At 38.1% G+C, this 27,887-nt stretch overlaps 1 protein-coding gene across 3 annotated transcripts; it reads right to left on the bottom strand.

Moving 5' to 3' along the window:
- Window positions 1-58: 58 nt before the first annotated feature.
- On the bottom strand, window positions 59-27,842 carry LOC124390348 (b(0,+)-type amino acid transporter 1-like). Of its 3 annotated transcripts, none has more exons than XM_046856240.1 (6): window positions 27,129-27,842; window positions 3,817-3,950; window positions 3,568-3,697; window positions 1,302-1,426; window positions 810-897; window positions 59-623 (listed from the first exon to the last, which is right to left on the bottom strand). In XM_046856240.1, exons 1-6 carry the CDS (start codon window positions 27,825-27,827, stop codon window positions 393-395), a joined length of 1,407 nt encoding a protein of 468 aa, XP_046712196.1. In that variant the 5' UTR covers window positions 27,828-27,842; the 3' UTR covers window positions 59-392. The 3 variants fall into 3 exon arrangements, with proteins under 3 accessions (XP_046712196.1, XP_046712197.1, XP_046712195.1); XM_046856241.1 differs by lacking the exon at window positions 27,129-27,842 and adding an exon at window positions 18,699-19,474; XM_046856239.1 differs by lacking the exon at window positions 27,129-27,842 and adding an exon at window positions 6,083-7,731.
- Window positions 27,843-27,887: the final 45 nt, after the last annotated feature.

A 27,887-nucleotide genomic window follows, 5' to 3' on the forward strand; every position in this document is an offset into this window, starting at 1 on the left:
GCAAAAGTTTTATTAATTCCATTTCAGTGAACTTATGCAACAACACAAACTGAAATCATACTGTTTCCACATGTTTATTTGTTTTGAAAATATGGCCAACGCTCAACCAATAGGATAAAGAATTTAAGCCAATTTCCTCAAACGTATAAAACAGTTAAGTTCATCTTAATATAGTGTAAAGAGTATCAGGTAGGTTGCTTGCTCTAGCATTTAAGAGCAATCTTTGTTTGAAAATTATAAAATGTATACACTTATAACAGATATAAGATTACAAATAAAAAGTTAGTCTGTAACTGACTGTTGGTAAAACATTGCCTTGGGAACATTAAGGGAGCTAAATAATGACCAACAAAAGCTTTGCTTCACAGTTTATGACAGTTTAACAGTATGTTTTACACATTTTTGTCAGCTGGTGCCACCTCCAAGAAGAGCTGCAGGAAAACCGTGAGTTTGTCCAGCAGGTGTGGACACAGTTTATAGTGAATTAATGGAATATAAATCAAAGCCCCACTTAGGATGAAGATTGTAACATACAGGTACTCAAGCTGAGGTTTGTCAACGATGGGTGCAAGAACCAGGAACACAGATGCCAGCAGCACCAAGATAGGGATAAATATGGGTACCTGAGGAGACCATATCAGAGTGATTAATAAAGTATTCTAAAGAAATAAAGACAAAGTTGAATATTTTTTTCTTGGGTAAATTAAAGCTTGTGCCATGGCACAGTGTGCATGTTTACACTATTACAATTTAATCAGCAGATGAAGTATCCATATCTGTAATATTTAGCACTCATGTAAAGCTCTTACCGTGTATGTTCGAGGAAGTTCAGGAAATTTTATTTTTAGGTACAGTAAACCTGCTATCGTAACTCCATAGAAGAACCAAGCTGTAAAGCTGAAGGTTAAATTAAGTGAAATTAGAGAAACAATACAGAGATAATATCTTACATTAAAATTAGTCATCACATCCAAACCTGAATTATCCAAATATCCATACAGCACGTGCTTCAAAGACATGGATTCAGGCTAAAAGATTTTAATTTGCTCTACTGTTCACATTGATAATAACTGCTATCATGTACTGTATAGATAACTCCTATCACTTACATTTACTTTAGACAACAGCAATATAATACAGAATGTTGTATGCATACAGTTTAGTATATAATGCTATTGGATTAACAGGCTGCATAAAAAAAAACATTTTTCAAAACACTCCTTGCCCAATCTCTATTAGAATAATAATTATATTTTAAGTTTGTAGAAACAGTCAAGCTGCAGGTTGCATGTTATCCAGACCTGAAGAAATTGACTATGCCCTGAAAATCTCCAGGAATGAGCACAATGAGGGAGATGATGGTGGTAAAGATGAGAGCTGGAGCAGGAGTAAGGCGCCGCACATGGGCCATGGCCAAAATGTTAGGCTGGAAGAGCAAAAAAAGTCTGCCTTGATACATGATACAATACCAAAATAAAAATTTTCATAAACAAAAATAATACATGAACATCTCAAATTAAAATTTTCTTTATCCCATGAGCACTTTCTATCTAAAAGTTTTTATGGTAGGTGAATTTGCTTCTCTAATTTCCTCAGGGGGTGTAAATGGCTGTATGTGTTTGCACATGCATGCACAAACATGGTGCCCTTTGATAGAGTGGCATCCCATCTATTATGTCTTCCCACCTAATGCCAGAATTCCTGGGACTGTCTGAACCATCATGACTCTGACCATGATAAGCAGTGTTTGAAGATAAATTAAATGAAATGAATGAAAACTAGAAATATGAAACTTGTAAAAACATAAATACATATGTAGATTTGGCTAAGCATTCTAAAGAGTGAGAACTGTATTATCAAATGTAACAAAAAGGTAACAAAGAGTTTGCCATCTGACAAAGAGGCTGCTGTATTTAAGGCTGCTGTGTGCTTGCGTGTACAGTATATACAGGTGCTCCCAATACATTAGAATGGTGTGAAAAAGTTAATTTATTTCAGTAATTCAACTCAAATTTTGAAACTTGTTTATTAAATAAATTCAATGCACACAGACTAAAGTAGTTTACTTCTTTGGGTCATTTAATTATGATGATTTTGGGTCACATTTAACAAAAACCCACCAATTCACTCTCTCAAAACATTAGAATACGGTGACATGCCAATCAGCTAATCACTACAAAACACCAGTAAAGGTTTCCTGAGCCTTCAAAATGGTCTCTCAGTTTGGTTCACTGGGCTACACAATCATGGGGAAGACTGCTGAACTGACAGTTGTATAGAAGACAATCATTGACACCCTTCACAAGGAGAGTAAGCCACAAACATTAATTGCCAAAGAAGCTGTTAACAGAGTGCAGTATCCAAGCATGTTAACAGAAATTTGAGTGGAAGGAAAAAGTGTGAAAAAGATGCACAACCAACTGGGAGAACTCCAGCTTTTAGGGGCTTGTCCAACAAAATCGATTCAAGAATTTTGGTGAACTTCACAAGGAATGGACTAAGGCTGGGGTCAAGGCATTAAGAGCCACCACACACAGACATGTCAAGGAATTTGGCTACAGTCGTCGTACAACTCTTATTTAACCACTCCTTAACCACAGACAACATCAGAGGCGTCTTACCTGGGCTAAAGAGAAGAAGAGCTGGACTGTTGCCCAGTGGTCCAAAGTCCTCTTTTCAGATAAGAGCAAGTTTTGAATTTCATCTGGAAACCAAGCTCATAGAGTCTGGAAGAAGGGTGAAGAAGCTCATAGCCCAAGTTGCTTGAAGTCCAGTGTTAAGTTTCCACAGTCTGTGATGATTTGAGGTGCAATGTCATCTGCTGGTGTTGATCCACTGTGTCTTTTTTAAAAACCAAAGTCACTGCACCTGTTTACAAATAAATTCTAGAGCTGTTCATGCTTCCTTCTGCTACCAGATTTTTAAATATGCTGATTTAATTTTCCCCTGCCCACACTGCCAAAAGCATCAAAAGGTGGTTAAATGAACATAGTGTTGGTGTGCTTGACTGGCCAGCAAACTCACCAGTCCTGAACCCCATAAAGAATCTCTGGGGTGTTGTCAAGAGGAAAATGAGAAACCAGATACCCAAAAATGCAGATGAGCTGAAGGCCACTGTCAAAGAAACCTGAGCTTCCATACCACCTCAGCAGTGCCACAGACTGATCACATCCATGCCATGCCGAATTAAGGCAGTAATTGAAGCAAAAGGAACCCCTACCAAGTATTGAGTACATATACTGTAAATGAACATACTTTCCAGAAGGCCAACAATTCACTAAAAATGCTTTTTTGATTGGTCTTATGAAGTATTCTAATTTGTTGAGATTGGTGGGTTTTTGTTAAATGTGAGCCAAAATCATCACAATTAAAAAAACAAAGACTTAAACTACTTAGTCTGTGTGCATTGAATTTATTTCATAAACGAGTTTCACAATTTGAGTTGAATTACTGAAATAAATGAACTTTTCCATGACATTCTAATTTATTGAGATGCACCTGTATGTGTGTGTGTGTGTGTGTGTGTGTGTGTGTGTGTGTGTGTGTGTTTGTGTGTTTTGTCCTTACCATATGACCTTCTCGGGCAGCTACGAAGCAAACCCGCCCTCCACTGAAAAATGATCCATTCAGAGAGCCAAGGGATGACAGTGCTGCTGCAATTGACATCACCCAGCCCCAACTGCCCATGACCTTATTGCTTGTTTTCAGAGACACAACATTGTTCATCCACTGACCAACAATACTCAGTGTGCCATGGCATTTGTCTTAATAAAATTAAAAGAAAAAATAATATTAATAAAAAGAAAAAACACTTACCCCCAAGTAACTGCTACAGCACTGGATGCCATCATCTCTCTTGGAGTCATGGCAGCCAGATAGCTGACATTGACCAGCAGGTAGAGGATTGTTACCATTGGGATGGCAATCATTAACGCACGAGGGAGATTTACCTTTCACAAATAGATATAATGTAGGAATGAGTAAATATTTTACTGACATTTACACATTTTACAATAATTCCTAACTGACTACTAGATGCTCTTCAAAAAGGTAACTGTTTCCTTGCATGATTGCATAAAATTATTTTGCAGACAATTAGAGATATACAGTATAGTTCTTACATAAAACAGATCCTTTAATACAAAATATTTTACATCTCACCTCTGCATTTTTTACCTCATCAGTCACACAATTTAGATTAGACCATCCTGCGAAAGACCAAAGTCCCTGATACACAGCCATTCCAATGGGACTGAGTCCCAAATGTGTGCCCTCAAAGGCAGTATCCAACTTTCCAAAGCTTTCGAAGCCACTCTGGAAAATGGCCACTATTCCGCCTATCACAATTGCTATAAGAGCCAAAACTTTGGCCACCAGGAAAATAACCTGAATTGCCATGGCGAAGCGAATATTCAGTATATTGACAGTAGCCACCACCAAAATGCACACCACTGCTATACATTTTACCACCAATGTAGGTGCCATGCAGCCTGGATAAAAAGGAGCAACAGCATACTGAGCTAAACTTAGAGCCATGGCTGAGATACCTGCTGGCTTTAACACATTTATAAAGGTAAATGCCAAAAGAATGCAGGTAATGGTCCATAGATTCTCAGGACATAGATGAATTCTCCTCCGGATTCTCTGAAGATAGTGCCGAGCTCTGCATAAGTGAGCGCAGCACACAGAGTTACCAGGCCACAAACAGACCAGATGATCAAGCTCGCTCCAGGGCTTCCAACATTGTACATCACAAACTGAGGAGACATGAAGATCCCCGATCCTATCATAGTGCCTGCAACCAGAGATACGGCACTAATTAACCCTACCTCCCGCTTCAGCTTTAACCTTTTATACTCTCTGCTTTTCATGATGTGAATATCAGCTTATCAAAGTTTAGAATGAAAGGAGGAAAAGAAAACGAATGGATAATAAAACACTAAGTCCAATGCCTTTTGCTTAAATATTAACATTTATAGTGTGAAAAAAGAACTATGATAAAACACATTAGGGCTGTTTAGGGCACCAAGGGTGAACATAGAGAGAACATTCTTTGTCATAATTGCAAATCATTCAAATAAATTAGATTCTGTTTAGCATTTAGTACTGGTCGGGATAATTAAAGAAAAAAAAAACCTTGTGAAAAGTTTTAAGGCAAGTGTTTTGCATTTCACAATCATCAAGCACCAAGTTCAACTAAGAAAAAAATATTTTGTTGAAGTCTTGCAGAAATCTGTGAAAGCTGTATGTTCAGTATTGAAGCAATTGTTGTGCAAGTTATGTTGCATTGAAAAGTTGTTTGTAGACAGCAAATTAGAAGCTGGTGGCATGTCTTATGGAATGGCCCTCATTCATTCAAGTTGTATACAGTCAAATCTGATAATGTAAAACATTCAAATGTGTATGTGTTTACAAATTCTGAGTAAACGTCTGCTATGCTGAAAATATTCTGAATTTTAATGCAATGTGCAAGGAACATGTGTTTGGTATTATGCAAGGTTTTGTAAAGCTTCATACATGAGGACTGCTCTGAATATCAAATGTCAGTTGGCAGTAGCTTCTAAAGTGAAGTGGCTCTGTCATATTATTAATGCTGCTCATGTTCAGCTCAGCCCAACCAAGATCAAAGCAAACATAGGTATGCCAGAGCCAAAATGGTCCTGACTCATCTCAAACCCCAAGGGTAGAAGCAAACAATAGTTTCCATATCACACAGTATGATGACCTTAGAATGTTCAGAATGTATTTTTGCGATAGCATGGTCCAGTAAATGATTTTAAACCTCCCTTCTGCGATTTGACCAAACTTTTTTTAATGATACTGTGGGTAAAGAGTGAGTAAGATATTAAATAATAATATACTAGAAAATCAAACCTGCATGTACAACTGAAGTGAATTCTTCATTTTATTCAAATAATTTGCTGCCATGTGAATAATTATTGAATCGGACAATGACTTGTTCTTTTGTCTTTCCAGAAACTACAACAACCTTCTTTCAGTGTGAGGATTGCATTCAACAAGACATTTATTTACCACTGTTATCTTCTTCATCATGTTTTTTTATCATCAAGATAAGAATTACCTCAGGACGCTTAAGCTCTTCAGTCACAGAGTTCAGGTTGTTCCATCCATCGTAGGACCACAGACATTGATAAAAAGCCATTCCAATCACACCAACACTTTTGCTGGTCCCTTCAAATGCATTTTGAAGATTCATGGTGTTTCCTTGAATGAGCAACACCACACCACCAATGGAAATAACCAGCAGTGCAAGGAATTTAACTGCCATGAGGACTGTGGTAACAGCTACAGAAAAGCGCACATTTAGACAGTTCATTATGACCAAGATTAAGAGGCTAACAGCAGCTACAGTTTTTAGCACCACTTCCGGAGGTTCACAGTCTTCATAAAACGGTGCAACAGCATTCTGGGCTAAGCTGAGAGCCAGTCCAGTCATACTGGTTGGTCTCACAACCAGCACAGAGGTAAAGGCAAAAATAAAGGCCATCAGCTTGCCAGACGTGCGTATTATGTAGATGTATTCACCTCCAGATTCACGAATCACTGTTCCTAGCTCAGCATAACTCAGTGATGCCAGCATTGACAACAGTCCACAGCAGGCCCAGATCACCAAGCTAGCTCCAGGACTCCCGATGTTCAGAAGTACAGTCTGTGGGGACATGAAGATCCCCGAGCCAATCATGACCCCTGCAATGAGGGACACCCCTCCCATCAGTCCCACCTCTGACTTTAACTGAAGTTTCCTAGATGTGCTTTCCATGTCTATAAGTGTATTAGAGAATAGATTTCATAGTGCATACTTTTTATAGACACTGCAAGGTGTTCTGTGTACTGTGCCCCACCGGCAATTAAGTCAGTTAATAATTACAGGCTTGAAAACACATTTAACCCTCTGGTCAGTATTGTCTATGTGAAGCTATGTTTATGACAAGATACTTCTTGTGTCATATTTTCTCATTTGGTAACAGCATTATTTTAAAGTGTTAAAAAAAGTGTGATAAAAATCATTAAGTAATAATGCATGTTCTGTTCGACAAGCTCTTGTTTTTGACAAGACTACAATGTGATTTAGGTTTTGCAAGGTAGCCAAAGTAGCTAATAATAATACCTTATTTTACTTATTTGTGGTAACTCAAATTGTTTTCTAGGCACCATAAAACCTCAGGCTATTTAGAATGTTAAGCCTGAGTCAGATTCAACCCCATGAGCCATGATTAACTTATGCCAGTAAGCATGTGTTATTATTGTCTGTTGTCAATCAATGACATGTTTGTCCCAGTGTCTTTTAGAGGGAATTATGAATTTAGCCCACTATTGTTTTCCAAAAAGATTCAGACATTGTCTGCATGAATGAGATTAAATAGATTGATGGCTATGCTGCTTTGTAGTTTTGAAATTCATGCTTGCTTTAATTAATTAATATCAGGAAGAAACACATACACACAAACACACTTACTGTTAGACTCACAGTGCACACATCAATATTGTGTACAGATATTGAGACCTGAAAATATTATCGGTCATTAGGTGGCCTTGTTGAAATACTTCAGTATACTGTATGTGCTTGTTAGCAGAGGAGAAAAAGAATGAATCAAAATACAACAGGTTTAAATACATAATTTAACTGAGGAATTAATTCATCAACAGGTTGGTAATATTTTCCTGAATATTGTCTGAACACCAACTGCAGATAGTCTGCTAGCAAATACATCTACATTCAATTTTATAAAATATATACAGTATAATAAATGTATTCAACTAATATTATATACAGATTTTGTTCTTTGCTTAACCATTTTTAATTCCCTATTTCTTTGGAGTGATTATGTGTGAGTGGCATTGCAAGTGCATTTTTTTAAAAATCACCTCGGGTTAAAAATCTCTAGGAGTTATAGTGTTACCAAAGTACAGAGATGTACTGTACATAAGTCTCTTTGACGAGTTCATTATCGAATAACCAATTCCATTAAATAGAAAATCCTTCATTTGGTTTCTTGAACAAATTAATCATACTAATCACATTACTTTACTTAATAAGGCTATGCATTGTCAAAATGAGATTGTCAAGCATGTGGCAGCACCACAAGGCACATAATCATGCAGGTACAGGTCAAAAGCTTCAGTTATTTCTGTGCATGTAGAATATTTGTTGCTGCTAGTGGGGATGCTTTAAGTATTTCAGAAACTGCTGATCCCCTGGTATTTTCATGCTAGCTCAAAAAAGTTCAAAAACTGTACAAATAAAGTGAAAAAGAAAAAACATCCATGTTTTGTGGGCATAAATACCTAATTGAGGACACAAATTGAAGGAGAACAGTCATAATCTTTGATACTGACAGGAAGGCTTTGGTAACTCAACTAACCCATCTGCTCCAAGGTTTGATATGTTTTTGAGTTAGTGATAGAACTGCAGAACTGTCACTCATAAAATATAAAACATAACATTACACTAAAGTAAAATTCTTTCTTTGCATATCCCATATGGAAAGAAACTGTGGACAGAACACATGATACAGTGCTCCTGCTTCTAATTAGTAACCCAGAGCCTTCAACAATTGAGGCAAAACGGTTCTATATATATTTGCTGCAAACATTAGATACAATTTTGCATGAAATTCCAGTTTGTAAAATATGGAAACCTGCCCCACTGGATCCAACAACCATGACTAACCACTGACTGTGCAAACTTTACATTGGACCTCAAGCAACTTGGATTCTGTGCCTCTCCTCTCTTCATCCAGACTCTGGGACCTTGACTTCCAAATAAAATGCAAAATTCTATTTCCTTTCATCTGAAAAGACGACTTTGGCCCACTGAGCAACAGTCCAGTATTTTTTGTCCTTTGCCCAGTGAAGACACCTCTGACGTTGTCTCTGGTTTAAGAGTGGCTTGACACAAGAATGCAACAGTTGTAGCCCATGGATACGTCTGTGCATGGTGGCTCTTTAAGCACTGACTCCAGCTGTAGTCCATCTATATAAAATACGAGTTTCACTTTTTATATTAAATTACTAAAATAAATCAAATTTTATTGATATTCTAATTAATTTAGATGCACCTGTATATTTTAAAGTGCTACATCGATACACTTAGTTTGCAATCCATTAACTTTATGTATTATTGTTTAAGATGTGTATTATATGCTTTGAGCATGGTCAGGTTCAATTTCACAATCAATTTAGGAGGAAGCTGCCAGTGTGTTTCTATAATCAGTGAAAGCAGCAAGGCAAGCAAGAGTCACAAATAAGGTTCTTGGACATGATTTCTTAATCCTCCACAAAATGGAAAGAGTCGGTTATATACAAGGCAAGGCATATATCAGGTGAACAGGAAAGTCAGAGGCCAGAGTGTCCTTATCTGTCAAAGGGCTTACATGGCACAGGCAAAATGCCAAATTTTGATTGTGTAAAATAATACTGTAAGACTGAGCTCAAGGATTAATATTATGATATTTAGGTAATTAGACTTGAGCTCAGGCATCAAGGATAAAACAATGGTTTATGAATTACAACAGTATTAACTGTAAATACTGTGCAATAAATGGTACTTATTGCAAATATCTCAGTATATGAGCACGTGCAGATGTCATATGCAACTCCTGTCCTGATAGTTAGCAGGGGAGAAAAAGAATTTGTCAGCATACAATGGAAAGCATAAATTACACAAGGCATCTTTCTCTACCAATCCCGAGTCATCCTGAAGTTGCTCCAGCCCCAGTCACATCCCACCTTATTATGATTGTGGACCTTCAAAGAACTAGATTTCTGTAAAGCTGCTTTGGGACAATGTCTGTTGTGAAAAGCGTTTTTTCGCGAATTTCCGTTCCCTTCTTAACAAAACAGATGAACTTCTTCACCTCACCCTAATCAACAAGGATTTTTCGAACTCTGCTGCATTGTGCGTCACTTAAACCTGGCTGAGTGAAGCCACTCCAGACAATGCGCTGCATCTGCCGGGCTTTCAGATGTTTATGTCGGATCAGCTCACATCGTGGATGTTTGAATGACGGTCACACTCGCGGGCTTAACACAACTAGACTCCTTTATTTGAGAACCTTGTTCATCCATAATGTTAAAATGTGCTTTTTCCTATTCCACCACCATACTTCTGACATCATCACTTCGAATACCCATTTATACAAATGCTTGTTAAACATAACAGAACATTAACCCAATGTTCTACAGCGGAGTTAACCAGGAAAATGAGAGGTGGTGGATTGCACCGTTTCTAAACTATAGACCTTTCTACTCGCCGCAGGAGTTTTCTTCTTTCATTCTCCTGTACGTTCCTCCAGATGCGTGCTTGAGCGCAGCGCTGCAACAGCTGGCTGAACAAATAACTGAAACGGCGCAAAGGTACTCAGACTCTCTTTTAATCATTCTTGGAGACTTTAACAAAGCAAATCTTTCCCGTGAACTGTCAAAATACAGACAACACGTTACATGTCCCACCAGAGACAGTAATATTTTGGATCACTGTTACACCCCAAAAAAGGATGCATTTCACTCTGTCCCACAAGCAGCTTTGGGGTTTTCTGATCACTGTGTAGTTCATCTCATACCAACCTACAGGCAAAAACTGAAATCAGCTAAACCTGTACTAAGGACTGTTAAAAGATGGACTAATGATGCAGAGCAGGATTTACAAGCCTGCTTCGATTGGAGTGTATTTGAAGCTGTAGCCACCGATCTGGATGATCTTACGGAGACTGTAACTTAATACACCAGTTTCTGTGAGGATATGTGCATCCCCAACAGGTCATACTTATCACTCAATAATGACAAATCCTGGTTTACTGGGAAACTCAAACAGCTTTGTCATGCCAAAGAGGATGTTTACATAAGTGGGGATAAAATGTTTTATAACCAGACCAGGAACAAACTAACAAAGGAAATCAAATTGGCAAAAAAAACTACTCTGAAATACTGAAAAAACAGTTTTCAGCCAAAGACCCAGCATCAGTATGGACTGGTCTGAGAAACATCACCAAGTACAAGACACCACCCCCTCAGTCTGTGGAGAAAAAAACTAAAAAACTGGCCCACTGATCTAAAAAAACTGGCCCACTCTCTCCATCATCAGACCTTTTTTCCCTGCACATATCACACTTTTCGTGCTACGACACTTTAGACTTGCACAGCACAGTGCACTTTACATTTCATATTTTTTATATTCTTATTTTTTATACCACACCATTCCGCACAAGGACACTTTACACCACACCTTACTGCACACGGACACTTATGGACATTTTACACCACACCAGAGCGCACTCGGACACTTTATGGACAATCAAAACCATGCTTAACTTGTTTACTGTTGTTTACTGTTTACTGTTTAACTGCACACTGCCATAAGCATTTTTTTGTGTATGTATGTATATATATATATATATATATATATATATATATATATATATATATATATATATATATATATACAAAAATATATATATTTGATTTGATTTGGAGAATCAACAACTGGCTGAAAATCTGAATGTGTTCTACTGTCAATTTAAAAAGACCAGTCTAACACCCACCACCCCCTCTGATCTGCACACATTCATCTACCCCCTGCACCCCCCTTCAAGTCTCCCCCTCTATTCAACCTGCGCTTAATGTACAGTGCCCTCCACAATTATTGGCACCCCTGTTTAAGATGTGCTCGTGGACTTCTAAAAATTCTCCTTTTTTTTAAAACAACATAGAACCCAAATGCAAAAAAAAAAAAATCCAACCTTTTATTTAAGTACATTACTTTGGTGGTAAAAAAATCACACATTTAGAAAAAAAAAACTTGAAATCATGTGTGCCACAATTATTGGCACCCTGATGTTAATACTTTGTACAACCCCCTTTTGCCAACAAGACAGCACTTAATCTCCTCCTATAACATTTCACAAGATTGGAGAACACAGAGAGAGGGATTTTTGACCATTCTTCTTTGCACAATCTTTCTAGATCATCCAGTGTCCTGGGTCCTCTCTTATGCACTCTTCTCTTTAGCTCGCCCCACAGGTTTTCGATTGGGTTGAGGTCTGGGGACTGAGATGGCCATGGGAGGACCTTGAGTTTGTGACTGCTGAACCACTTTTGTGTAGATTTTGCCACATGTTTTGGATCATTATCCTGCTGAAAGACCCAATGACGACCCATCTTCAGCTTTCTGGCAGAGGCCATCAGGTTTTTATTTAAAATATCCTGGTACTTCAAAGCGTTCATAATGCCATGCACCCTAACAAGGTTCCCAGGGCCTTTGGAAGAGAAACAGGCCCACAGCATCACAGATCCTCCACCATACTTCACGGTGGGCATGAGGTGCTTTTCGGCATACTCATCTTTTGTTTTACGCCAGACCCACTTAGAGTGTTTGTTGCCAAAAAGCTCAATCTTAGTCTCATCTGACCAAAGCACACGATCCCAGTTGAAGTCCCAGTACCGCTTAGCAAACTCCAGACGTTTACGTTTGTGAGTGTTAGTGAGAAAAGGCTTTTTCCTTGCATGCCTCCCAAACAGCTTGTTGGCATGTAGAGAGCGTCTGATGGTTGTTTTGGAGACTCTGTGACCCCAAGATGCCACTCTTTGATGCAATTCTGTGACGGTGAGCTTGGGAAATTTTTTTACTTCTCTTACCATCCTCCTCACTGTGCGTTGTGGCAAGATAAACTTGGGACCTCTTCCAGCCTTGTTTGTCACTGTTCCAGTTGTTTTAAACTTCTTAATGATTCCTCTGACTGTAGATACCGGCAAGTTAAGGCGAGTGGCTATTTTCTTGTAATATATATAAAAAAAAATATATATAAAAAAAAAAACAATTAAATTTTTCAGAGGAATTGTTAGGGGTGCCAATAATTGTGGGACACATGATTTCAAGTTTTTTTTTTTTTTAAATGTATGATTTTTTTTACCACCAAAGTTATGTACTTAAATGAAAGGTTGGATTTTTCTCTTTTTTTGCATTTGGGTTCTATGTTGTTTTAAAAAAAAGGAGAATTTTTAGAAGTCCACGACCACATCTTAAACAGGGGTGCCAATAATTGTGGAGGGCACTGTATGTGTGGAGGATGTGAAACGAGTCTTCACAAGACAAACAGCTACAAAAGCTTCTGGGCCAGATGGTGTTTCACCTGCCTGCCTAAAAATCTGTGCTAACCAACTGGCCCTCATCTTCACTCAGATCTTTAACAGATTACTGGAGCTGTGTGCTTGAGCCCTGCCTCTTCAAACCCTTGACTATCATTCCGGTCACCAAAAAACCCAAAATCACTGGTCTTAATGATTACAGACCTGTTGCTCTCATGTCTGTGATCATTTAAAAAAACTGGTCCTGGCCTACCTAAAGGAAATCACTGGACCTCTGCTGGATCCTCTTCAGTTTGCATACAGTACAAACAGGTCTGCGGATGATGCAGTCAACATGGGACTGCATTATATTCTGCAACATCTTGATAGACCTGGGACCTATGCAAGGATCTTGTTTGTAGAATTCATCCATCACTACCATCATTTCTGATGTTCTTTTGGCCAAACTGAACCAGCTCTCCGTGCCCACCCCAATCGGTCTGTGGATCACCAGCTTCCAGACAGACAGGCAGAAGACAGCGAGACTGGGCAAACTCACATTCAGGTCTCTTTCAGGGTTGCGTTCTCTCATCAATGCTCTTCTCCCTGTACACAAATGACTGTACCTCTAAAAACCCCTCTGTCAGGGTCCTTGTTGAGTCTGTCCTGGGCACATCTATAACTGTCTGGTTTGGTTCAGCTACCAAATCAGACATCAACAGACTACAGTGGATGGTCAGGACTGCTGAGAGGATTATTGATGCCCCACTGCCCAATCTCCAAGATCTTCTCTTCCAGAGTGGAGAAAAGGGCTAAGAAAATCAGTTTGCACCCCACACACCGAGCCCACTCTATCTTCAAACTGTTGCTTTCTGGTCGGTGCTACAAAGCTCTGTGGACCGGAACAATCAAGCACAAAAGATTTGTTTCCCGCAGCCTATACTCTCTATATTTTTGTATATAGTGCATTATTTAATTATCTGTTTTACTATTTTTTTACATTATGTCTGTACTTTCTCCTGCACTGGAAGCTCATGACGGCAAGTCAAATTCCTTGGATGTGTGTAAACCAGCGGTGGGCCGGCAGGGCCTGCAAGGCCTTCTCTGCTGGCCTAAACACTATCAGAAGCACTGACCTACATTTACAACCTTAATTCTAATATTTGTTTCATGAAATTGTATTAATTTAGTCCCAACAGTTTATTCTTATTTCGTAGCGTTTCTCTTGGCTGCACTGCTTCCAGAACATGTATGTGGATGTTAGATTTTTTGTCTAATCAGATTTCAGTCTCTATGTGCTGCCATGTCAAACTAATCTGCCCAGGGCCTTCAGATTCAGTATTGCTGGCCGATGTACCTTAGACTATATTAGCAATAGCTCTGTTTCTTTAACCAATCAGATTTTAAAATCGCCTCACAGGGCCAGCTAGCTGCATTTTGGGCTCAGCATTTTTCCATCCTCTGATTGGTTGGTCAGAGAGAAACTGTTACAGCCAAGTTTGACTGTCAAAACACGTATGTAGCACTCTGTAAACATTGATACATCTGAGTTAGATTTTTTATGCCCACAATGGATGAAGGAAGAGAAATTAATTTGGTCACGGGCGTACCTAAAAATCTATTTTTAAGGCGGACTTTTCCAGAAAAGCTAGACGGCTAGGAGCGGTTGGCCAACCCCAAATCTAGCTAGCTTGTCTCAGCCAGGGAAAGGGTTTGTTCGCCACTTCCAGACCAGTGCCTAAGAGCCGTACCACTGGCTTTCAGCCTCTGAGGAGCAGTGCAAATTATGTGAGTATACATAATTAGACCTCTAAAGAGTAGGATGTATTTTATTTACATTTTGTAAGTTTTTGTCATGTTATTAGAAAATATTGATTCTAAACTGCTCCAGATGATGTAGGTGGCACAGTTGCGGTTTCAAATTGTCTTAACTGGGATTCTTGCTTTAGTAAAAATGGTATTCACCCTCCATATGTGAAATACCTTTCTCTCTTTAATGCTACATGTTGTTATATTGCGTTTTTGTATTGTTTTGATGGTTTCTACACTGTGTGCACAATTATTAGGCAAGTCGTATTTTTGAGGATTAATTTTGTTATTGTACATCTACAGTTCTCTTGGTCAATCCAAAATGTTAATAAACCCTCAAACCTAAACATTTAAGTAGTAAAAGTGAAGTTTTGGCTTTCTTAAAAGAATATTTACATGTACACCATTATTAGGCAACTATTTATTATGCTACTAAATGAAAAACTAAGATTTTCCCATCTCACTTGTTTATTTACACCTGTTAAAGTGAGAATAATAAACAAACTCAAAATTTACAAATAAACATTTGTGAAATTTCAAAAAGAAAACCTCAGTGACCAATATAGCCACCCTTCTTTTCGATAACAGTCACAAGCCTTCCATTCACGGAGTCAGTCAGTTTCTTGATTTGGTCAGAATCAACTTTTTGTGCAGCCGCAACCACGGCCTCCCAGACACTGTTCAAAGAGGTGTACTGTTTACCTTTACTGTACATTTCCTGCTTAAGAAGGGCCCAAAAGTTCTCAATAGGGTTGAAGTCAGGTGAAGAAGGGGGCCATGTCATTAGGTCTTCCATCTTTAAGGCCTTTACTGGCCAGCCATGCCGTTGGAGTACTTTGATGCATGTGATGGAGCTTTGTCTTGCAAACCAATCAAAGTCTTCTTGAATGATGCAGACTTTTTCCTGTACCACTGCTTGGAGAAAGTGTCTTCTAAAAGTAGTTCTGAGAGTTGATTTTGAGTCCATTTTCAACCCAAAAAGGTCCAACTAGCTCATCTTAATAATACCTGCCCATACCAGTACCCCACCTCCACCTTGCTGCCGTCTGATTTGAAGTAGAACTCTGTGTCCATTACTGATCCAACCACGGGCCCATCCATCTGGTACGTCAAGAGTCACTCTCATCTCATCAGTCCACAAAACCTTTGAAAAATCTGTCTTCAGATATTTCTTGGCCCATTCTTGACGTTTCAACTTATGTGTCTTGTTCAGAGGTGGTCGGTTTCAGCCTTTCTTATCTTGACCATGTCTCTGAGAACTGAACACCTCGTACTTCTTGACACTCCAGGTAGGTTGCAGTTGTGAAATATGGCAGCACTGGAGGATAATGGGTTCCTGGTAGCTTCATGTTTGATTTTTCTCAAGTCTTTGGCGGTTAATTTGCGTTTTTTCTTCTCGACACGTTTTTTGCGACCCTGTTGACTATTTGTTACAAAACGTTTGATGGTTCTGTGATCACGCCCCAATAACTTATTTCAATATCTTATTTCAAGAGTGCTGCGTCCCTGTGAAAGACTTTATACAATTTTTGACTTTTCAGAGTCAGTTAAATCTCTTTTTTGGCCCATTTTTCCTGAGGAGAAGAATCTGCCTAATAATTATGCACACCTTGATATAGGGTGTTGGTCTCCTTAGGCCACACCCTCCCTCGTTACACAAATACACATCACCTGATATGCATTAAATCCAATAAGCATTCAAGTTTATACAGCTTGGACTTGGAAATAATGGATAAAATTATGATATGGTCAAAACAATCACTTGCCTATTAATTGTGCACACAGTGTATAATTGTGACGTGATGGTGGTGGTATTAAGAGGTGGATTAAGTCGGATAAGTCCCCACTGAAGGCCCAGATAACAAATGCACAGCCCACCACTGGTGTAAACATACTTGGTCATTTTTAATTTCTGAATTTTATTTTATTTTTTCCCGAATCAAAAGTAACAGTTCAGATGCACGCAGATTGTTAGTTTAGAAATCTGAACCCATAATGTGAAAAGAGATTAACTGTTTAAATTATATACAGTATCATAAATGTAATCAAATTATCATTCACAATATAAATGAGATTCACGGCATGTTGTACTCTGTATGTACAGAGCCTTGCGAAAGTATTCGGCCCCCTTGAACTTTGCGACCTTTTGCCACATTTTAGGTTTCAAACATAAAGATATGAAAGTGTAATTTTTTGTGAAGAATCAACAACAAGTGGGACACAATAATGAAGTGGAACGAAATTTATTGGATATTTCAAACTTTTTAAACAAATAAAAAACTGAAAAATTGGGAGTGCAAAATTAGCCCCTTTACTTTCAGTGCAGCAAACTCTCTCCAGAAGTTCAGTGAGGATCTCTGAATGATCCAATGTTGACCTAAATGACTAATGATGATAAATAGAATCCACCTGTGTGTAATCAAGTCTTCGTATAAATGCACCTGCACTGTGATAGTCTCAGAGGTCCGTTTAAAGCGCAGAGAGCATCATGAAGAACAAGGAACACACCAGGCAGGTCCGAGATACTGTTGTGGAGAAGTTTAAAGCCGGATTTGTATCCAAAAAGATTTCCCAAGCTTTAATCATCCCAAGGAGCACTGTGCAAGCGATAATATTGAAATGGAAGGAGTATCAGACCACTGCAAATCTACCAAGACCTGGCAGTCCCTCTAAACTTTCAGCTCATACAAGGAGAAGACTGATCAGAGATGCAGCCAAGAGGCCCATGATCACTCTGGATGAACTGCAGAGATCTACAGCTGAGGTGGGAGACTCTGTCCATAGGACAACAATCAGTCATATACTGCACAAATCTGGCCTTTATGGAAGAGTGGCAAGAAGAAAGCCATTTCTTAAAGATATCCATAAAAAGTGTAGTTTAAAGTTTGCCACAAGCCACCTGGGAGACACACCAAACATGTGGAAGAAGGTGCTCTGGTCAGATGAAACCAAAATCGAACTTTTTGGCAACAATGCAAAACGTTATGTTTGGCGTAAAAGCAACACAGCTCATCACCCTGAACACACCATCCCCACTGTCAAACATGGTGGTGGCAGCATCATGGTTTGGGCCTGCTTTTCTTCAGCAGGGACAGGGAAGATGGTTAAAATTGATGGGAAGATGGATGGAGCCAAATACAGGACCATTCTGGAAGAAAACCTGATGGAGTCTGCAAAAGACCTGAGACTGGGACGGAGATTTGTCTTCCAACAAGACAATGATCCAAAACATAAAGCAAAATCTACAATGGAATGGTTCACAAATAAACATATCCAGGTGTTAGAATGGCCAAGTCAAAGTCCAGACCTGAATCCAATCGAGAATCCGTGGAAAGAACTGAAAACTGCTGTTCACAAATGCTCTCCATCCAACCTCACTGAGCTTGAGCTGTTTTGCAAGGAGGAATAGGCAAAAATTTCAGTCTCTCGATGTGCAAAACTGATAGAGACATACCCCAAGCGACTTACAGCTGTAATCGCAGCAAAAGGTGGCGCTACAAAGTATTAACTTAAGGGGGCTGAATAATTTTGCACGCCCAATTTTTCAGTTTTTTATTTGTTGAAAAAGTTTTAAATATCCAATAAATTTCATTCCACTTCATGACTGTGTCCCAATTGTTATTGATTCTTCACAAAAAAATTACAGTTTTATATCTTTATGTTTGAAGCCTGAAATGTGGCAAAAGGTTGCAAAGTTCAAGGGGGCTGAATACTTTCGCAAGGCACTGTATGTATGACAAATAAAATTTAATTTGATTTGATTTGATTTACAAAGCTACTAATGTTTCATAGCATGTGATAGTTACCTCAGGACGCTTAAGCTCCTCAGTCACAGAGTTCAGGTTGTTCCAACCATCATAGGCCCACAGACAATGATAGAACGCCATTCCAATCACACCGGTGCTATAATTAGTCCCCTCAAATGCATTTTGAAGATTATTGGTGTTTCCTTGAACGAGCAACACCACACCACCAATGGAAACCATTGTCAATGCAAGAAATTTAATTGCCATGAGAATTGTGGTGATAGCCATGGAAATGTGCACATTTAGGCAGTTTACTGTGGTCAAGCTTATGAGGCCACAAGCAGCTACAGACTTTACTACCAGTAATGGAGGTTCACATCCTTCATAGAAGGGTGCAACAGCATACTGAGCAAAGCTGAGAGCCAGTCCAGAATTGCTGCTTGGCCTCACAACCACAAGGGAACTGAAGGAAAATATAAAGGCCATCAGATTTCCAGAAGTCCGCAGTATGTAGATGTATTCACCTCCAGATTCACGAATCACTGTTCCCAGTTCGGCGTAACTCAATGATGCCAGCATTGACAATAATCCACAGCCAGCCCAGCTCACCAAGCTAGCTCCTGGACTTCCAATGTACAGCATTACAGTTTGTGGAGACATGAAGATCCCCGAGCCGATCATGACCCCTGCAATGAGGGACACTCCTCCCAACAATCCTACCTCTGACTTTAACCGAAGTTTTCTATCTGTGTTTTCCATGTCTACAGGTTTATTAGAAAATTATCTTTCCACTGCATGTACTCTTTACAGACAATCTGCTCTATAATGTGTAGTGTCTGCTGCCCAACCTTCAACTACGTCAGTTAATAATTATAGACCTAAAGCCATATTTAAACTCAACCCTTTATTCATTATACAGTAGGATTAAAGAAAGCATGTTTTTAGCGCTGGCCACTCATTTAACTTGTTATATTTTCTCCTTTGTTTTGTATTTAAAGTTAAAGTTTCATAACAAGTTTCTTGTTTGACAAGCTCTTGTTATTAAATAACTTATCCTTGACAAAATCCTTGATTTATTTTTAACAACATAATCATGTTAGCCACACTGGCTCATACATATTGAATGGTTTAATAAAGACAGTTTGACCGTTTTAATTCTAATTTACTAATTTGTTTCAGTGATCACCTCCATATATTGGAATTGCAATACATGACACCCCCCTTGCTTTAAGATTTAATATCTCTGGTGGGTAAAGTGTTCTGAAAGACTAGAGATATGCAGAGGTCTTTTCTCTTTGACAAGCTTGTAAAAGAATAACCAATTCCATCAAAGAATCATTTATTATATTTTTAACAACAGAATAATACTAATCACACTACTAAAATGTTTTATTATCACATGAACCAAAACTGAAACAAATAGTTTAAACATCAAACAATGCTCTCTATTAGATATTTTGCATGTTTGAAATGCAGAGAATATGTTATGGTCAAATATCATAGGTGCCATTCCATAACCATGGGCATTAACATGGTATTTCCTTGCTGTTGGAACTACAGGAAATACTTTGAGACGTTCATGCACAACGGTCTTTAGAACTTACACCAAATAGTACAAACATGGTGAAAATAAAACCAATTTCTGTAGGCAGAAATGCCTTGTTTAGGACAGAGCTCATAGTAATAAAGTGGTGAATATATCAGTTGTTCTTCTAAGCAGTCTCCTCACTTTCTAATTTGCTTTAGTTTAATTTTCCACCAGGATTTGCAGTGTTCCTAAACATAAACATTTATGTCAAAATGTTTCTAATAAAACTTGAAATTATCATGAGGTCATAAACTGTTGCTAAATAGTTGCTGGTAATTTTGAAACAAAAGAAGTTATTTGATGTCAATATTTTGTAATGACAAATTTGTCCAGAAGATGTCAATGTTTAACAATTCAACGGTCAATTTTATGCCTCAATGAGATAGAATTCTGAGTAATCCAGACTTATTTGAAGATAAGTTTTGACTTTTTAGTCAGAATGACTTGACAATTTTTTTTGTGTATTTTGTTAATGTAAAGCCATTTGTTCTTTTTTTTTAAGTCAAGCAATACATAGATGCACTGTGTACTATTTTTGAAGATCTGTGTCAAGTCAAATCAAGTCAAATCAAGTCAAGTCAAGTCAAGTCAAGTCAAAAGGCTTTTATTGTCATTTCTACTATACACAGTGGTACACAGTACACAGTAAAAACGAGACAACGTTCCTCCACAACCCTGGTGCTACACTAAACAACAACATAGAGCTACAACACAACACAAAGCTACATAAAATGCATCAAGGGCAACCTAGTGCAAACAGTGCAGGCGAAAAACCGTACAGACAGACAGTGCAGACAGACAACACAAGACAATACACATAACACCAGATAGCGCAGACCAGTAAACATACTGTATACTCTGAATATACAGTACTGTGCAAAGAGAACTATAAAAACTATAACAAAGAGTATATGTAAACAAACACAATGCAGTGCAAAAACAGCAGTAGTAGCAGCAGTTAAGAGATGCAAAAGACAGCATGTAAACAGTGTAATATGGTTAAGTATAAATAATTATAAATAAATGATGGTGGAATGGATTGAGATGAGTAATGAGTGTGTGTTAAGTTCAGGTTGTACAGTTTGGTATTTGTGTGTGTGTGTGTGTGTGTGTGTGTGTGTGTGTGTGTGTGTGTGTGTGTGTGTGTGAGAGAGTTCCATTTCAATTCTGTGTATTGAGAAGCCTGGTGGCTTCTGGGTAAAAAGCTGTTACACATTTTCATATGCGCTTTTGGTTTTTAATTAATCTGAACTCATTCTGTTGAACATAAATAGATAATCTTGTTATTGCTAAGAAAAACATGAGATGGATTTTCAGTTTAGTTCACCTATCTTTGCACTGCTTGCACTAAATCCTGACTACTACAGAAATAAGTGTAGGCTTGTAGCAGTAGGGGAATGTTCCTGACCAAACATGACAAACAAAGATCTTGCTGACCATTTCAAGGTCACAGATAAGGCTGTTTGGCATGGTTTCTCAGTCCTGTACACATTTTATTGCATCAGTTATATATCAGAAAAGAAATATATCAAGATAGTCAGGGATCAGAGTATCCTATCTTAGTGGGCTATTTAGTTCTTCCAGGAAGAACCACAACTGGCAATGCAGAGGTAGTAAAAGTACACATATCCTTTACGTAAGAAGGAGTACAGATGCTTATGTTTTAAAAGACTTTGGTAAAAGTTGAAGTACTGACTATACTTTTTTCTCAAGTAAAAAAAAAATAGTAAAGAAGTATGGGGTCTGACATGTACTTAAATAAAAAGTAGCCATTACCACTACCTGTTTTAGTGTTACGCTGGTAACTGGACCTTATATTATAGTGTATATTTATTATTAGTATTTTCGTTAGGGCTGACAATCGATTAAAATGTTTAATTGTGATTATTCGAATGATTTTCATCAATTTCGATGATTTACTTTTATCTGTTTTAAATGTACCTTTAATTAATGTTTTTCAAATTTTTTATACTCTAATCAACATGGGCATTGACAAATATGGATGCTTTAAGCAAATGCATGTTTATTATTAGTGAAACCATACTCAACCTAGAGCATAAAGACAAAATATCCTTAAGTAATTATGGTGTACTAAATTAGGTAAATCATCAGGACACCAAACGGAACCATTGCTATGTCTCCACATGGATGGTTACTGAGGTGATACCGGAGAAACTGTGCCTCTTCTAACTTTCATACGGATTACAGTGAGGAAAATAAGTATTTGAACACCCTGCTATTTTGCAAGTTCTCCCACTTAGAAATCATGGAGGGGTCTGAAATTGTCATCGTTGGTGCATGTCCACTGTGAGAGACATAATCTAAAAAATCCAGAAATCACAATATATGATTTTTAACTATTTATTTGTATGATACAGCTGCAAATAAGTATTTGAACATCTGAGAAAGTCAATGTTAATATTTGGTACAGTAGCCTTTGTTTGCAATTACAGAGGTCAAACGTTTCCTGTAGTTTTTCACCAGGTTTGCACACACTGCAGGAGGGTTTTTGGCCCACTCCTCCACACAGATCTTCTCTAGATCAGTCAGGTTTCTGGCCTGTCGCTGAGAAACACGGAGTTTGAGCTCCTCCAAAGATTCTCTATTGGGTTTAGGTCTGAGACTGGCTAGGCCATGCCAGAACCTTGATATGCTTCTTACAGAGCCACTCCTTGGTTATCCTGGCTGTGTGCTTCATTGTCATGTTGGAAGACCCAGCCTCGACCCATCTTCAATGCTCTAACTGAGGGAAGGAGGTTGTTCCCCAAAATCTCGCAATACATGGCCCCGGTCATCCTCTCCTTAATACAGTGCAGTCGCCCTGTCCCATGTGCAGAAAAACACCCCAAAGCATGATGCTACCACCCCCATGCTTCACAGTAGGGATGGTGTTCTTGGGATGGTACTCATTATTCTTCTTCCTCCAGACACTTTTAGTGGAATTATGACCCAAAAGTTCTATTTTGGTCTCATCTGACCACATGACTTTCTCCCATGACTCCTCTGGATCATCCAAATGGTCATTGGCAAACTTAAGACGTGCCTGGACATGTGCTGGTTTAAGCAGGGGAACCTTCCGTGCCATGCATGATTTCAAACCATGACGTCTTAGTGAATTACCAACAGTAACCTTGGAAACGGTGGTCCCAGCTCTTTTCAGGTCATTGACCAGCTCCTCCCGTGTAGTTCTGGGCTGATTTCTCACCTTCCTTAGGATCATTGAGACCCCACGAGGTGAGATCTTGCATGGAGCCCCAGTCCGAGGGAGATTGACAGTCATGTTTAGCTTCTTCGATTTTCTAATGATTGCTCCAACAGTGGACCTTTTTTCACCAAGCTGCTTGGCAATTTCCCCATAGCTCTTTTCAGCCTTGTGGAGGTGTACAATTTTGTCTCTAGTGTCTTTGGACAGCTCTTTGGTCTTGGCCATGTTAGTAGTTGGATTCTTACTGATTGTATGGGGTGGACCGGTGTCTTTATGCAGCTAACGACCTCAAACAGGTGCATCTAATTTAGGATAATAAATGTAGTGGAGGTGGACATTTTAAAGGCAGACTAACAGGTCTTTGAGGGTCAGAATTCTAGCTGATAGACAGGTGTTCAAATACTTATTTGCAGCTGTATCATACAAATAAATAGTTTAAAAATCATATATTGTGATTTCTGGATTTTTTTTTTTGATTATGTCTCTCACAGTGGACATGCACCTACGATGACAATTTCAGACCCCTCCATGATTTCTAAGTGGGAGAACTTGCAAAATAGCAGGGTGTTCAAATACTTATTTTTCTCACTGTACATAATCAGAGAGTTTTTGTATTGAATGTGAAATGGTTTAATTAAGTAGACATTTCGCACATATATAACATAATTAAACATAACCACTATAAACAGGAAGAAGACGCACTGTGGACGTGTTTCAGTTTATTCAGGTCTGTGCGGCAGTAATGGCGAGTCGAGGCGAGAGCAAGACGAGTTTCTCAAAGTGGAAATATGCTCATTATTTCACTTTAGTTGAGCATATATTTTAGTCAAATGTAAGCTGTGTCTTTCTGGTTCGAAGGTCGTATCTACTGTGATAGCAGCAACTCCAATCTGTCGACGCTCCTCCAGAAACTTTATGCCTCGACGAAGCTAGAAGATAGAAGCTAACCCGATGTTCTGTTGTACATTGTTGATAGTTTTCATACTTAAGCTGTGAAAGGAACATTTTTAAGAGCTCAACACCACAGCTTTTATGATGCAGAAGCCACTTTAGTTTTTGATTGTGAATATATTATTCAGCTTGTTTTGTTATTTATTTCAGAAATCCTTGTGATATATTCAGTTTGTGCAGGTCTGACTTAAATAAAATAGTGTTTAAAAATGACTTTGTGTTTAAGTCAGTTTTGTGTTTGTAGACCATAACGCATCAAAGGGCACTTATGGGAACATTAAAGAACATTCTTTAAAAAAGTAACTAAAAAGTTACTTTTAACAGTAACGCATTACTATTTGATGTAAGTAATCAACAAAGTAATTGAGTTACTTTTTGAATGAAGTAACTAGTAAATGTAACTAGTTACTATTTCTTAGTAACTAGCACAACACTGTATATATATATATATATATATATATATATATATATATATATATATATATATATATATTTATTATGTGTGTGAGGCAGGTATTCACTGAGATTCAGGTTGTTTAATTTATATATCTGTGCCTCCTGTTTGTTTCCTTTATTTTACAAAAGCTTTATGTTGTTATTATGAGTGTATACAAATAAAAGTAGACCATTTACAGATTCGAATGATGTATTGCGTTATAAGGAAAAATGCCACAAAACACACCGGTGAGTTTGTCGCCCCCAGAGGGTTAATTGTGTGGATCATGGCAGATTTTGGTGCTGATTTGAGACTTGGCGCATCAGTAAAACAAATGTTTATTGATAAAAAAAATTTTGGGTGAGTTTTTTTTTTTTAAAGTAAGTATGTCGTCAATAAATGTGTGTTGTGTTAAATGTTTTTCATTTTGTGTTGAAAAAGTTTAATAAAAATGGTCAAACAGAAATGCGCACTGCATTAATCACGAGTTAATAAAATTAGTGCCATAAAATGATTTTGTGTTGACGCGTTATTGATGCTCTAATTTTGACAACCCTAATTAATATATTATACAAAACGTAAAAATGTTGTTAGCTAATGAATGTATCCAGGCTGAACAACCACAATATAGAACATAAGCAGAGAAAAGATGATGATGATGATCGGGTGATCAGGAATGTCTCTTTTCTCAGTCATGTTTACATCACTGACTTCCTCTGTCTCATCCACATTAACCCCATACTTCTTGTTGCCTTCTGCATTGCTCATTGTTATCTTTGAAAACTAGCCTACGTCTCTGGTGTGTGATAAATGATACACCAGTGGTAGATTGAAAAGACACACAATGACAGGATATAGGTTGATGGACTGAAAATGGTGTGCAATCAGAAGAAAAAATTTTGACATTTCACCAAATAGATTAAAACTAAACAATGGTATATGTTTATTTGTGTACACATTTAATGAGTGAAAGTAAAACGTTTTTGAAAAAATAAATATTGAAGTAAAGTACTGATACCAGAAAAATCTACTTAAGTACAGTACGAAGTATTTGTACTTCAATACTTCCCACCTCTGTGGCAAAAGGTTAACTTGGCTCAGGCAAAGAGCTCCATTTGTGCCTGTACAATCTTTTTCCAAATATATTGGCTACCAGAAAGGCTTACACACCACACCCCTCATAGTAAACCATACCACTATACACCCCTGGCAGTTGAATTCCTGTCAATAAGGCTAACTTGTTGAATATGGTGACAATAGCTCCTTGACCTCATATGGACTGTTCTTTACTCTAACTGATTGATATACCTTATACCTGGTAGCCACATGAAAATGCCTGTATGTGCCTTCTAAAAAATAGTGATTCAATTAACTCAGTGTAACTGGTTTAGATTTTGTAGATGAAATATTTAGATAGATTAACAGGAGCAACACATCACAGAACTGCATATTTCATATTTGAACAATTTTATACCAAGCCTACTGTAAGAAAACACTGGATTCTGCTACTACAAGCTCAAAAAATACTATATAATAGTGAATAGTATGTATATTTATGATTGTGAAGATTATATTACTTATGACTGTGCTTGAATCTAAGTAGCTGAGTGTTTGACAATTAAAGATACTGCAGGAAAATCTTTATCCTATTCCAATCTGCAATGCTCTGTATTGTCCAGTAGAGGAATTCAGACATATATACAGTATATAGAAATAGTTTTTAACACTAACCCTGGAGAACCTGCTGAATTATATCAGAGGGACAGCCTCTTAATTCTATAATCAGTTAAATGTGGGAAAGAAATGAGATATGCAGGGCACAGCAGAACAGAATCTTTTTTGCTTTCATCAGGAGAGACATATTTCATTATAGGATCAGGGTGATCAGTCATAATAGCTTTTTGCATTAGCTTTCAATAGCACTGCTGATTTGCAGTGACACTTCCCTCTCAGTCATAAGAATCAGCATTTTTGTCATCGGTTAAGGGGCCAAAATCTAAGACTATTCTTTATAACATCTAACATATATTATATAAACAAATAAAAATAACCTGATTAAAGAAAAACTGGATGCTTTTAGAGAACAAAAATGTAACTATTACCAGTAACCTGGTCACTTTCAGCCCTGTGAGACGTAAGTCCACACAAACTGAACAGTGGCAAATGCAGAGCTAGATAAATAAATAATACTACCACATATAAAGTTTATTAATATGTTTCAAAATGATTTTTTTGCAGGTTTAAACATGTCTGCACTCGAATGGAATCGAACAATGACACTGGAATAGACTTACAGAATGTGATAGTTACCTCAGGACGCTTAAGCTCTTCAGTTACTGAATTCAGAACGCTCCAGCCGTCATAGGCCCACAGACACTGATAAAAGGTCTTTCCTATGATATTGATGTTTGTGTTGGTTCCTTCAAAGGAATTCTGCAGATTAGCAGTGTTTCCATGAATAAGCAAAAACACACCGCCAATGGAAATAACCAGCAGTGCAAGGAATTTTGCTGCAGTGAGGACCATGGTGATAGCCATAGAAAAGCGCACATTCAGGCAATTCATTATGGCCAGAAACACAAGGCCACAAGCAGCTACAGACTTCACTACCAAGGTTGGAGGCTCACAGTCTTCATAGAAGGGTGCAACAGCATTCTGACCAAAGCTGAGAGCCAGTCCACACATGCTGCTTGGCCTCACAACAAAGAGAGTTGTGAAAGCAAAAATAAAGCCCATTAGATTGCCGGATGTGCGAAGAATGTAGATGTATTTGCCTCCAGATTCACGGATCACAGTTCCCAGCTCAGCATAGCTCAATGATCCCAGCATTGACAACACACCTCCAGCAGCCCAGATCACCAAGCTAGCCCCAGGGCTCCCGATGTTCCGCATTACAGTCTGTGGGGACATGAAGATCCCTGAGCCAATCATGACCCCTGCGATTAGAGACACTCCTCCCATTAGTCCCATTTCTGACTTTAGCTGAGTTTTCTTAGCTGTGTTTTCCATGTCTTTAAGGGTATTATAGAATAGATTTACCAAATTATGAACTTTTTATAGGCGTTTAAA

Source organism: Silurus meridionalis, chromosome 8, assembly GCF_014805685.1.
Source record: "Silurus meridionalis isolate SWU-2019-XX chromosome 8, ASM1480568v1, whole genome shotgun sequence".
Taxonomy (NCBI): domain Eukaryota; kingdom Metazoa; phylum Chordata; class Actinopteri; order Siluriformes; family Siluridae; genus Silurus; species Silurus meridionalis.

Excerpts from the sequence above, each read along its gene's own strand:
- LOC124390348 (XM_046856240.1), bottom strand. The coding sequence starts at position 27,827 with ATGGAAAACACAGCTAAGAAAACTCAGCTAAAGTCAGAAATGGGACTA. Across the intron at positions 3,951-27,128 it reads AAGAGCTTAAGCGTCCTGAG|GTAAATCTCCCTCGTGCGTT; the intron begins GTAACTATCACA and ends TATTTGTGAAAG. Across the intron at positions 1,427-3,567 it reads CTGCCCGAGAAGGTCATATG|CCTAACATTTTGGCCATGGC; the intron begins GTAAGGACAAAA and ends TTGCTCTTCCAG.